This window comes from Ctenopharyngodon idella, chromosome 17 (genome assembly GCF_019924925.1).
Source record: "Ctenopharyngodon idella isolate HZGC_01 chromosome 17, HZGC01, whole genome shotgun sequence".
Classification (NCBI taxonomy): Eukaryota; Metazoa; Chordata; class Actinopteri; order Cypriniformes; family Xenocyprididae; genus Ctenopharyngodon; species Ctenopharyngodon idella.
Window position 1 is genome coordinate 14,431,861 of NC_067236.1, and position 13,319 is coordinate 14,445,179.

Here is a 13,319-nt window from a genome sequence, read left to right on the forward strand (position 1 = left end):
AATAAATTTGTCATACTGTCTTCACATAATTCTTTTTTATTTTTTACTTTTTTTTTTTTTTTTTTGTAAAGCACTTTAAGGTTCCAAAATGCGTTTTAAATTAATTTTATCAATATTATATTTTTCCACTAAATGTTTATTTATTTTGGACAAAAGAGAACAAAGGGAATAGCACGGGATAATGAATAGTAATAGGCTACTGACGTCCTCTCAGGAAAAGTCGGACCGCCTCGCTGTTTCCAGGCAACAACAAAACACTGTCGTTGCTGGATAGATGTTTTTTATAGGATATTATCGTAAATCTAAACCTATTCATATGGTTCAAGATAGTATTTTTTCCCTATACTAATCCATTTTTATTAAAGTGCTCCAATAATCTGAATCAGATAAGCTAAGTGAAAAATTATCTACATTATCGAACTGCAGTCAGAAAGTATATTTAGTTTGGCTGAGAAATCCAGTGAGGATGAACTACAAAGACCTTGTAAACGAAGTCACAAGGCTCCTGGACGAGTTTCAAGAAGACAAACAATACATTGACAATTTTACTCAGGATGCTGCCAAGGATCTTAAGGTATTCTTTTCAAACACAAAATATGTCTATTTTCCTTGAGTATTTTCATTAGAGACAAATCATCATATTCTTCTCATGGCTTCTGTCTTTTAGAATTTTTCCTCTGCTGACCAGAAGTTTATTATTGATACTTTGTATGGATGTATCATGCACAAAAAGCTTTTGGATGTTGTAGTCAACATCTTTTACATTCACAATGGAAAATTTTTATTAAGAGTGGACCGAAACCTGTTCATTGGTAAGTGTAATTTGTTGATGTAGTGTACAAATATAATATATTACTGGTAATATTACTTAATGTCAGACATTCAGAAAGATAACACATCTTTTTTGGTCTTGTTTGGTTTTATCAGTTGTCTGTTATCTTGCCATGTTCCATCTTGATGATCTTGGCCTGGAGCATTTCAGTAGAATTATCAAGTCTCTAGACATCTCAAAAATGCACAAAGTAAGCAAAGCATATACATAATCAGATTTAAAAATGATATTTTTACCTATTAAACATTTATATTACAGTGGAACTGAATCATAACTAAAGTATTCCAACGTTGTATTATACATTTCCTCATCCTTTGCTTTCTGTCTCTGTTATGGGGCAAATGTCCTGTCCGGTACCTCAGTTCCTGAGTTTTTTCTTTAACGTCAACAACCTCACAACACATATCCAAAGGGAATGGAGTCACATCTATGATGCTGCTGTCGTAGATAATAACTGGATCACACCATTGCTGAGGTAAAATGATAATAATAAAAAAGGAAAGAGTGTTTATTAGTGCTGTATATCACGTTATTTTACATTACGATGCATATGCACACTTGATACCTTTAGCTGATGAAACCAAAGGATGCTGTTGCATTTAGGAATATAAATGCTTTGAAAATTAATTCACACTATCACAAAATAAATATGTATCCCATTACTGAATTGTGAAAAGTGTTTGTAAGTCATCAATTGAATTGGGTATATTAATTAGGTGGATGTCTTTAGAAATCATTCAATTATTAATGAGAGTATGAATACTATCCACCATTGCTGGAGACTTGAGGAGGTGTGGCACAGGCTTTCCTGATGCTAGAACATGTAACTAATACTGTACAGTATATAAACAAGACAGGTTTTGCACTTTTAGTTATGTTATTTATTGATGGTTGTTAGCAAGCATTGTGCAGTGATGTCTTTATTCTCCTTTATAGATGGTGCAATGAGATTGAGGCGCTGCTGGATCAGCTTGCCAAAAAAATGGGCAGAGGAAGTCTGCCAAAAAAATCTCCCAGGAAAAACACAGAACCCAGGGAATTTGATCTGACCAAGCCCAAAGCTCGACCACTCCCTGCTCCTGAAGTCATTCCACAGCAGGACAAGTTCAAGCAGGCAAGTATCAAAATAAATACTTGAAATAATGGAGTATGTGCTTTATGAGTCAGCATTTTTTTAAATCTATTTTTGAACACATCAACTCCTTTCATTTAATCATCATTTAATTATTGCATGATTTGTTGTTTGGTAAAAGGTCAAAAGATTTTTTTGTACTTTTTTTTGAAGACTTTTTAATACTACAAACATTCAGAGATAAACTGTGTCTTTATTTTCAGCAATGACACAGATATCAGACCAATACATTATGACAGTGGTTCTTAGCCAGGCCAGGACCAATAGGGGGCCACAGAAAATTTCCAAGGGGGTCACAGGATCACTTTGAGTGTTTAAATTAAAAAGATGATTATTAATATATTAAAATAATCTATAAATAATCTGACTCTAATCTAAATTAAAATGCTAAAAACACAAACAATAACTATTAAGTCAATAACTAATAACAAAAAATCATTATTGGAAAAACATACAGCTTATGAAACATCTGCAATCACAAAATTATTTGCAGCTTTGTCATAATTACAGCAGAAATACCAGGAATATTTTAGCCTATATGGGGGAGGGGGTGGCCTTTGAGTCAAAAAGGCTGAGAACTACTGCATTCTCAGTAGCTGACATTATGATATTGTTCACTACAGATTGTAAAATTATGTTGATTGTGGCATTTGCCTCCCTCAGGTACCAGTCACCACTCACAGATCTCCAAAGGAACCAGAGATTCTGGATGAGATGAAGCAGAGGAACCGACAAGAAGCTTTGGTAAACAAAGACAAACTGGGAAACTGCTTTTAATTTTGCTAATACTGCTTACTTTGTGTTCAGACTTTACCTCATGATGTACCTCATTTACTCCATTAGAAAGTCCTGAATGAAGCAAACTCTCAGCAGTTCAGATGTGCAAACCCACAGAAGTCTGAGAAAACTCAAGTTAGTGTTTTACAGCACAATTGAATACATCAGCTGTTTTATGTTTCTTTAATGCCACATCATCACAGAATTCAAAAGTTATTCATTTTTTATATTTTCTGATGAATAGAACGTAATATCCCAGATTCTTCAAAGCCGTGATGCAGAACTCAAATTTGACAAGCTTTATACTTCTGGAAACCCTGCCAGCCAAAAGGTAATTCTGACTAGATAGAAAATGCATTGATAAAAAAATGTTTCTTGACACATGCACCATGTGCTTTTGAACTTATTTTCTATTACTGAGTATCTTTGTGCAGTTAAATAGTGAACATATATTTATTTACAATGGCACAGACAAACAGCTTACCGGTCAGACTGAACACAACAGCCATACTGCGAGAAGGAGCTTTATATAATCGTCAACTGGAAGAAGCGTTACAAAGGTAGAGTCACATAACTCCTCAATGTCAGATTTTGTTATTTTTCTTTGTGCAATTACACAGATGAATTCCAAATTATTTGGAGTAATTATACCTAATTATTGGACTAATTATTAATCATTATTCCAAAGTTTTGAAAAGTAACTAATAGCGTATTAAAGAAATAATTCTCCAAAAAATATCAATTCTGTCATCATTTACTCACCATTTACTTACATATTTCCAAAAATTTTGTCCATGAAACACAGGGGACATTCATGCTGCTCTTTTCCATATAATAACAGTGAATGTCAATGAATGTTGTTTAATTTAAAAAATGAGAAAGCACCATAAACTGTATGTATGACATAAAACACCATAAACTGTCTGTATGACATAAAATTTTGCACTATTTCTGTTAGTGGCATTGAATCATTTGTACAAAACAGCTTCTGTGCTGGTTCAAATCCTCCTTCTCAGATCACTTTGTTTGGTTAAGGTAACAGACATCAGACCTTACAATAGTAAACTATGGTGTACCGCAAGGCTCTGTATTAGGTCCTTTGCACTTTTAAAAAAAAATTGCACAAACTTATAGAGTTCATGCCAGCTTGAGTGCTGCTGTCATTGAAACAGAAAGGGGAACAAACTGAATACAAATAAATTCTCAAATTCATGTTATTTTTTTTTTATCAATATATATTTTCACCTATTGGTATGCTGCTCATATAACTTTTAATTAAAATATTTCCAATGTCTGGTCTCAAATATTTGGACCAAATTGTATGTATATATGAATGGGAGATAAATGTTCTGGTTGATGGGATAATAAATATAAATATAGTTTGACCCATGCCAAGTCTGTTGAAACTATCAAGAGTTTTGAGCTAGGAACAAATTGAAATTAGAAAATCTCTCAAATCTCATTTGCATATATTTAAATATGGTGCATAAAAACAGACAACACTCTGACATCAATAGGGGCAAATGGCATTGGTTCTTGAGTTGTGTGGACTACATTTGTGGTTCTTTTATGGTGACTCAGAAAATAGATAGAGATAGATGAGAATTTTGGGTAAACTAACCTTGAAGGTCAATCATAAGAGTCATTGAGATGTTTTCCACAACATTCATGCTTATTCACTTACATCAGTGTTCTGGCGTATATGTATTTTGGTGTTCAGATTCGAGCGATTGTCACAGGGTGCAAGCGAGCCGTCTGCATTTCTGCAGTGGCAGAAGGAGATGAAAGAGAAGGATCTACAGGAGGAGCTAGCTGAACTGGAGCGCCGAAGACTGGAGGGACGGATCAGCCATGAAGAGGCGGTTCTTGCACGAGGACGCGTCTTGGAGCGTAACCACCATAAAGCTCAGCAGACTAAAGAGGAGGTGATCTCATAACAAACATCAGTGTTTACAGCAATACATGACTCAGTCTGTATTATGTTTATGATGATGTAATGTGTGATTGGTTCAGACTGCACAGCTTATGCGAAAGTATGCAGAGAAACGTATGAAGGAGGAGAAGGAAATGAGAGAGCTTGTGCAACAAGTGGCCGATGGTCACAAGAACTCTAAAGCCGCCAAAGATAAGCTACAAGAAATCAAACAACGGATAGGTACAAAGATTGTGAATGATATGTATTGCATACTATTTTCACAAGGCATGAAATGACAATAAAACACTGTTTTTCTCCGAGCAGTTAAGGAAGTCTCAGAGCAGAGCAGGGAACTCCTCAGCCAGGCTCTGGAGGAAGCTCAGGCCGAGCTAAGCAGGAAGATGGAGCTCATTCGTCAGATTCGTGCTTTTGATTCAGTCTCTCTGGTCAGACAAAACTTTGTGGATGACACTGAGGTTAGTGTTTTATCTTTATCAAAAATAGAATAAAATTATATAATGATATACCAGTCAGAAGTTTTGACACACTTGATTGACACAATTTATGTTTCATGATCTTGAAAATTTTTAGATCTTAAGATTTATGTTCCAAAATGATAGTACTTTTATAGACAAATATACAGTAAATTGTGCTAAATCTATGTTATTACAATGAATGAATTGACATTGACCTTGATTTTACTAAAGCTGAGCAGTTGTATAGCCATCTATGGGGATGAAAAACAATGTATGCATCATCATGATCTAACCATTGTTTTGTTATATTACTCAGACTGCAGGTCATGATTTGCTGTGTGAGATGTCTCTGGCGGAGCTGCGGGAGCGTTTGGCGCTCCTGAGAGAGACAGAACAATGTGAGCTGGAGGACAGAAGACAGCGCATCTTTCAGGAGAAACAACTCAAAGAGCAGCTACTACTAGAACAGCTGGACAATATCGCTCTACGCAGAAGTCTTGCAGAACATGCTGCTTCACGCAGGTAACATACCGGTCCAATCACACCTGTCCCTGCATCAACCTACAGTCAGGTCTAAAAGAAAAATTCAGACATTAAAAATGTTTGTTTTTTCTATTTAAGCCTGTAAAAAAAATTAAAAGAAGACAGATGAGATAGATCAGAAATATTGAAGATTTTGCAATATTTCTAGGTCACTAATTAAATAAGTAAATTTGTGACATTTGTACAAAAGGTCAGACTGCTTTAATTGAAATTCATGAAGACTTCCTATCATAGTACTTGTCAGATTTACAAATGACCTACTTATGTTATCTGACTGTGCTTGTATTTCTCCACTTGACTCAAAGTGCTGCCTTTAACACTCATCATATTCTTCTGGACAGGCTTAAGAATTGGGTTCGCATTTGTGGACAGGCACTAGCCTCATTCAAATCCTCTCTCTTAGATCATTATGAAGGAATAGACATCTGGGGCAAGTTGCATAAACATAGCCATTATGTTAAGACATTATGTTAGCAATCATGCCTTAAGTACAAGTATGATCAACTAGCGGTTAGTCAAGGGGTAATCAGTCTTACTTTTTAGTATCAAATTAGACCAATCTACTTTTTTATGTAACTGACTTAAAACAGTTATGAACAGTCTTACAGGAAAAAAAAAAGTGATAACTAACTTGTAAGACCGGCCCCTGATCTTACAATGGTAAACTATGGTGTGCCACAAGGCTCTGTATTAGGTCCTTTCAGGTTTTGCACAAACATACAGAGGTCATGCCAGCCTGAGTGCTGCTGTCATTAAAGCAAAAAAGGGAACAAATCAGATACAAAGAAATTCTCAAATTCATGTTAATCTTTTACTCTAACTTTTCAGCTGTCATACTGCTAATATAACTTATAAAGAAAATATTTTAATTAAATTAGAAAAATGTGAGTTTTTTTCTCTAGTGGTCTCAGACATTTAGACCCCCACAGTAATTATACATATTAATGATTATTATTATTACTTCTTATATATTATGATGAGTTTAATAAGTGGAAAAGAAGTGCTGAATGATTTCCGTTTTCAGTCAAGAAGAGAAAAGAATGAGAAGCGAACTGCGGGAAGCTGTCAGGAGAGATGAGAGAGTGCTGGCCCTACAGAAGACCCTGGAGCAGAAACAACAGGAAAGACAGAAGAAAAGGACTGAAAAAAACAGCATGAAGAAAAATGAACAGGTGCTTCCACTCACAGTGAAGACCTCCTTCAGCAAAAAGGTGAGAAGAGACTAGAATACAATGCAGATGTCACAAATTTTGCCACAATAACAGAACAGATGTTTATTATTGTGTTACTTTTCTCCATTAAATGATACAAGCAGCAGGTTCTTGAGGAACAGCACTGGCAGGAGTTGGAACGCAATTTGGAACAACAAATTCATGGGGCCTTGCAGCAATCAAAAAAAAATAGTGCTGGTCAGAACCACAGGCGAGTTTTCTGATACCTCATGACTAATAACAAACAAAAAAAAAAAAAAAAAAAAAGACTAGAAGCAATTGATATTGTAAAAATATATCTAGGCATTGTATAAAAATACATAGCTTTATACCAAGTATCATTACTATCTATATTTTAAGTTGGTTTTTAGATAACACAGGTTGGGCTGGTGTTAAAGAATTTGGGATGATGTTATGAAAAAGCACTTTTACGGTTAAGTGAACAATGTTTTGGGTGTGGAAATTCAACAGAATGACTGCATGATGATTTCCATACTGAGATATTTCTAATCAAAACACTACAGTAACAAAGGGCCTTCTCTGTATTGCACAGGCACACATACTGAATAAGGACATCAGAATAAATCAGTTTAGTACAACTTTTTAATGAAGTTGTTCCATTTCATTTAGAAGAATTACTGCAAATATATTTTCCTGTTACATTAATGCCCAGAGAAAAAGTGTTTGATGAAAAGTGAATTACTCTAAGAAAGAAAGAAAAAAACCCCTGAAAAAGAACAGTTTCTATCAAAAGAAAATGTATTGTACAAAAAGTACCATAACAACATGAACCATCTCGAAAAGTAATCTACAACAACACTTAGTATTCCACTAAGTGCTGTTGGACTATGTGTGAGCTACTTAAACATTCAGATGTGTACATAAAATGAAACAAAGATATTAAACAAAATCACAAATTTACCCTAACAAGACATTTTCATACACACTGTACCCTACATACAGCGTCATATAGTGCTCAGACCTTATAAAACACATTTAAACCATTTAAAGTACTTGATTCAATACAACAGTATGAAGATTAAACCCTTAGTGTCTAACATGAAAAATGTTAAATGTTAGTAATTTAAAAGTATTAATGTTTAACTGTATAAAATCATTCAGTCCAAAAATCTAGTTCCTACGGCATCTTCAACTACTGATTCTTAAAGCAGAAAACATGCATTTTTCATACCACAGACAAAAATTCTTATTGTATTATGACATTATTCTGTGATGTGAAAGAAAAAATTACTGTTTAACTGAAATGATTCAGCCGCAGTGGACCAAAATCTTAAAGTGCTTAGTTGTAGTCGTTACATCATGAGTGGTTATTACAGACAACTAATATTAATAGACATGATAGCTACACAACCTACACTAGATAAAGAGTTGCAATGAATTGGGCCATCTTGAAAATGAAAGTTATCAACCACAGGACTTAAGTTATTTAAAATGCGATTAAAATACTACGAAAAGTTGTGTCTGATTATAGTTGTTTGTTCAAGCTAGAACACTATATACATTCACATTCACTCCCAGCATTCTCATCCACATTCTCCTGACCCTTGATATGGATCAATAAATGGGTGAAGGGGAGTTTCTCTCTGTATGAGTCCAAGGCCGTTTCATCTTTCCATAACAGATCATTAAATCAAAGAGATGTCTCACGCCTCATTAATTCACCAGGCTTTTGGGTTCATCTTCTCTCTGAATGACATCCTCAATTTGTTCCTGGGGGCCGGCACAGGTGGCTGAGGGACCTGACTGTATTCTTTCCCAGGGTTTTCTGGCATATCTGACTCGTCATCTCTTTTTTGCGGGACACAAGTGTGCTGACAGGGCTCGATCTGTCCAAGGGGTGCGTTTTTTCGTGTGGATGCGTGGCTCTTCTGCAACTGCTGAATGATGGCAGAGAATTTAGCATCCAGCGAGGGTCGCCCTGTCCGAGGCCTCGCCCCCTTACAGTTCTCTTTCTCCTGATTGGATAAGACGCTGGTGAATGGTAATTTATCTGGAGGGGGTGGAGGAGCTCTCCTCTTCTTTTTGCTGCCCGTGACGGGACTGGTAATAGACTGATTGCTTTCTTTACCTGGTGACAGAACCGTTTTTTCTACTACCATTGGCCGGGATCCTTCAAACAGTGCTGCCCAATGAGGCGGCTCCGTGTCCTCCTCATGACCAATGAGAAAGCGCCCATCCGTTTCCTCAATCTTATTGTGAATTATGTCAGTCAAGCTCTCAAATTTCCCAGGGGACCCGATGCCTGAAAATAATACATTAAGCAAACAATGAACACAGAAATAACAGGAAGTTGGACTAAACTGTTTCCTCTAAATTCAGTCTAACCAAAGCAGTACAAGTCACTCTTATATTATAACTGATACATTTAATGCCCTTGATTACTCACTCAGATCATTATAAACAGAGTCAGCTTGCTTTGTCAGAAAGAGCGGGGGTTTCTGTGGTGACAAAACCTCAATGTCCATGAGCTTGTCACATGCATGTTGCCACTGACCTAAAGAATAAGTTCATAATAATTGTTAACACATACAAACTGTAGTAAAATTATTTCTGACAGACGTTATTTGAACTCACTCTGGTCATAAATGTGCTGCCAGAGGGCGTCCAGCCACTCCTGCAAGATTTCAGGAGTTTCAGTAATGAACACATGACTGACGGAGTCTCCATTTCCCGGGTTTATCAGGTTGAGTTTAGAGCCAGTCCTCTGGTGGTCTTTTTCTACCACACGAATACAGGTCTCCTGCATAAACAAACACACAAACTCTGTATTATATATTTTATGATGGTTCTTCAATGTATCCCAGATGGTAAAGCTTTGTCAGTTATTTGCTATTATTGCTGTAACCTTTAGCATTGACCGCAATTAAATTACTGTGTTAACTATAAGCTTATTAGATTAGGAAGGCTGCATATAGCAGTGTGGCCATAGAGCCGATTATTATATAACCATTTTTGGCTGATGTTGGAAATTTTATATAATATCCCATAATTTAACACTGGTAGATGTAAAAAGCACAAAACACAAAGTTGTGATATCAATTCACATGTAGTATATTATTTTTAAGAGTTATTTTCAATTTGCATGGCCAAAATAGCACATAAAATGAATGTCGCTTCAAAAAGATCATAAAAGGGATATTTACCCAAAAACGAAAATTCTGTCATCATTTACTCACCCTCAAGTTGTTCCAAACCTGTATAAATTTTTCTTCTGTTGAACACAAAAGAAGTTTTGAATAATGTCTGTAACCAAACAGTTGATGGACCTCATTGACTTCCATAAAAAAAAAAAAAAAAAAATATGGAAGTCAATTAGGTCCATCAACTGTTCTGTTACCCATATTCTTCAAAATATCTTCTTTTGTGTTCAAAAGAAGAAAGAAATTCATACAGGTTTGGAACAGCTTGAGGGTGAGTAAATGATGACTGTCTGAATTTTCATTTTTGGGTGAACTATCACTTTAAGAGATTGTATAACTAATCCAAATGAATTGAGCGGTTTAGTCCAAACCTCTTTATATGATGGACAGATTGAATTTAGGCTTTTATTCACATAAAAACATTCATCAACACACACATCTGATATGGTAAATGGAAGCTCAAGCATGCGAGAACCAGTGAGGTTCATTCTCATGTTACACAGCACTTTAACGTCTCTTCTTATGTTCGCTGATCAATGTTTATATGCGAATAAAAGCCTATATTTCAATCCATTTTCAGAACACTTTTAGTCTCTTTTTCTTTTGGAAAAAAATATACAATCATGCACAAAACCAAGAATTTGTATGTTGTGGTGACTTCAAAACACACTTGATCTTACACATTCCTTCCTAAAAAACAAAGTTTTGCATTCTGAGATTAAGAAAACAAAATTGCCATTTTAGAAATGTTTCTTACCTGGTTTATGGGAATAATGAGGCTGGGCTCCACTTTTGCTTGAATCTCTTCAGGAGAGTAATAGCATGAAATCTGTCCAGCCTTCAGCACACAATATAGCTTACAGCGGCGTTGCAAACCCTCAATGCTTAGCTAAACGGACAATAAGCAAAATGCTGATTTTACAAATTTCATTTACAAATGCTGATATCAATCCTTATGGTATGTATTTTCTCCTAGAAAAAGACCAGTTGATGTCTTACTTGTTGGCTCAGGTAACTGCTCATCATGTCTTGTGTCATGCAGTCAGGTTGTGCCACCAGCTGACAGCACAGGTTTCCATACAGCGGCAGCCATGACGAAGCCTCCACTGACAGACCAATGGCAGAAGATCAATCAGAAACACTATGCTAGTCAATTATTAAAATGCAGCTTGTTTGCACTTACCATTTTGCAGGATTATAAGAGAATGAGATTGAAAAGATCCCTCTGCCTGTTCCAAGCCCAGTGTGGTGTAAGCCAACAATGAGTACCGTGCACCTCTAACACACACACACACACACACACACACACACACACACACACACACACACACAAAGATTATTATTATTTTTTTTTTTAACATGCAATTCTCTGGTACTACAATTTAATTGTTAAGGTAATAGACATTATATCCATCCTTGCATACAATGGTATTGGGTTGGACTGGAGGAAAGTGTCTGGGTCTCCTCCATCCAGAAGAGGGCAGAGTTTCCTGCCTGAAGATCTGCCAAAAGAGGAGCGCAGCTTCCTGGCCAGTTTTTTGGGAGTATTGACAAAGGTTGTTTCCTCCTCCAGTCCACAGCTATACAGCTCAAACGTCAGTTCAAAGTCTGGCTTCGCGTCAGAGCTGTTCAAAAGATTGAAATTGAGCTCAGAACTGTACAGACTGCAGTCAGGCATTTCCCTTTCTTCTAAACAATCATATTTTAATATAGTTTTCAAATTACTGTAAATTTGCAGTGAAATAGGAAAAGCTGAGAACTTACAAAATTTTGACACCTTCAAAGCAAATATCGGTCATTGAGGGGTCTGCAATCACCATTTCTGTGTCAAAAATCTCTGAACCAATCTTTATCAAACAAAAGACTGCCACCCGCTGTGCATCTGTTGGGTTCAGATACACATGACATCAGATAAAATGACTATATGAAGATATTTTTTTAAAACATACATATATTATACACACTACTGTTCAAAAGTTTGTGGTTGTTAAAGAAGTCTCTTATGCTCACCAAGGGTGTGTTTACTTAAAATAACAGTAAAAACAGTAATATTGTGAAATTTTACAATTACAAACTTATTTCCATTTTATTTTTAATATATTAAAAATATAAAAGCTGCATTTTCAGCATCATTGCTCATCTTCAGTGTCACATGATCCTTCAGAGATCACTCTAATATGCTGATTTACTGCTCAAGAAACATTTATCATCAATTTTGAAAACAGTTGTGCAGCTTAATATTTTTTGGCATTTTCTCAAGATTCTTTAATAAATAGGAAGTTCAACAGAACAGCATTTATATGAAGTAGAAATCGTTTTTCCATTATAAATATATTTATTTACTAATTTATATATATATATATATATATATATATATATATATATATATATAGTTGCTGCTGAATAAATGTATTAATTTCTTTAAAAAAATAATCTTGACCTAAGCTGAACTTTCAAAATTTAGTGTGACAGATTTTTTTTTTTTTAATAATAAATAATTATAATAGTTACAATATAATAGTTTTTACATTGTCACTCACTTCCTTTGCTGTTAAAGTGTTCTGAATCTTTCCAAAACAATGGAATTCGCAGGCCTGGATAAGTAAATGAAAAAAAGCATGAACCAAAAAAAAACAAAAAATAGATATTAATAACAAATATAACCAAAAAAAAAAAAAAAAAGAAAGAAAGAAAGAAAAAGTTGATTCCTTACCAGATATGGCTACCTTTCCTTTACAAGGGATTTGATCCAGAGAGACTGAGGACCTAAAATTAAAATAAATAAAATTAATTAATGACCATTTATTATTTATATGCATGTTTGATAATTTACATTCAAAATAAAATAATTTTCCACTAAATACACCCAGCAATACACCTGCTGCTAACCTTCTGATGTCCTGCTGCTCTTTCCTCCTCTGTGCTTCACTCATGTAGGCTTTAATTCTGGCATTACAGGTTAACAGACTCCTGGAAGCATCCAACACCTGCTCTTTTTTAGTGCTGGCAATCAGAAGCTTGTAAGCTCCGGCTCTCATTCGCATCTCAAACTCCAACTTCTCTTGAATATCACAGTCCTATTGGAAGGGATGAAATCCATCAGTGGAAATAAAGTAGCTTTATGGACAAATGCTCTCAAAACAGTTCTGGGTAAAAACAAAATTCAGACAAGAGGAATAATGTTGTGAAAGAGAATGACTCTACAACAAAGTCTATTCTACACAATAATTCCTGATGCAGGTGCATGCTGATTTATGGAGAGATGAGATATG

General features: G+C 35.3%; 2 protein-coding genes across 6 annotated transcripts in view; one reads left to right on the forward strand and one right to left on the reverse strand.

Moving 5' to 3' along the window:
* Window positions 1-7,552, forward strand: cfap99 (cilia and flagella associated protein 99). Of its 2 annotated transcripts, none has more exons than XM_051867354.1 (15): window positions 1-574; window positions 668-812; window positions 928-1,022; window positions 1,195-1,307; window positions 1,769-1,946; window positions 2,628-2,708; window positions 2,808-2,876; window positions 2,986-3,072; window positions 3,213-3,301; window positions 4,462-4,666; window positions 4,755-4,896; window positions 4,981-5,132; window positions 5,449-5,654; window positions 6,700-6,886; window positions 6,988-7,552. In XM_051867354.1, exons 1-15 carry the CDS (start codon window positions 467-469, stop codon window positions 7,108-7,110), a joined length of 1,980 nt encoding a protein of 659 aa, XP_051723314.1. In that variant the 5' UTR covers window positions 1-466; the 3' UTR covers window positions 7,111-7,552. The 2 variants fall into 2 exon arrangements, with proteins under 2 accessions (XP_051723314.1, XP_051723315.1); XM_051867355.1 differs by having other exon boundaries at window positions 6,991-7,552.
* The window catches only part of rtkn2 (rhotekin 2), a 22,476-nt gene continuing 16,628 nt past the window's right edge, over window positions 7,472-13,319 (reverse strand). For all 4 annotated transcript variants that reach the window (XM_051867353.1, XM_051867352.1, XM_051867350.1 and 1 more), the window contains 11 exons: window positions 12,937-13,124; window positions 12,761-12,813; window positions 12,588-12,641; window positions 11,812-11,929; window positions 11,472-11,672; window positions 11,231-11,325; window positions 11,047-11,153; window positions 10,805-10,936; window positions 9,482-9,647; window positions 9,294-9,401; window positions 7,472-9,149 (listed from right to left, as the gene is read on the reverse strand). In XM_051867353.1, the coding sequence (XP_051723313.1) occupies window positions 8,566-9,149; window positions 9,294-9,401; window positions 9,482-9,647; window positions 10,805-10,936; window positions 11,047-11,153; window positions 11,231-11,325; window positions 11,472-11,672; window positions 11,812-11,929; window positions 12,588-12,641; window positions 12,761-12,813; window positions 12,937-13,091 (1,773 nt within the window). In that variant the 5' untranslated portion in view covers window positions 13,092-13,124 and the 3' untranslated portion in view covers window positions 7,472-8,565. The remainder of the gene's footprint in view (window positions 9,150-9,293; window positions 9,402-9,481; window positions 9,648-10,804; window positions 10,937-11,046; window positions 11,154-11,230; window positions 11,326-11,471; window positions 11,673-11,811; window positions 11,930-12,587; window positions 12,642-12,760; window positions 12,814-12,936; window positions 13,125-13,319) is intronic.

Excerpts from the sequence above, each read along its gene's own strand:
- cfap99 (XM_051867354.1), top strand. The coding sequence starts at position 467 with ATGAACTACAAAGACCTTGTAAACGAAGTCACAAGGCTCCTGGACGAG. Across the intron at positions 2,709-2,807 it reads GGAACCGACAAGAAGCTTTG|AAAGTCCTGAATGAAGCAAA; the intron begins GTAAACAAAGAC and ends TTACTCCATTAG. Across the intron at positions 3,073-3,212 it reads GAAACCCTGCCAGCCAAAAG|ACAAACAGCTTACCGGTCAG; the intron begins GTAATTCTGACT and ends ACAATGGCACAG.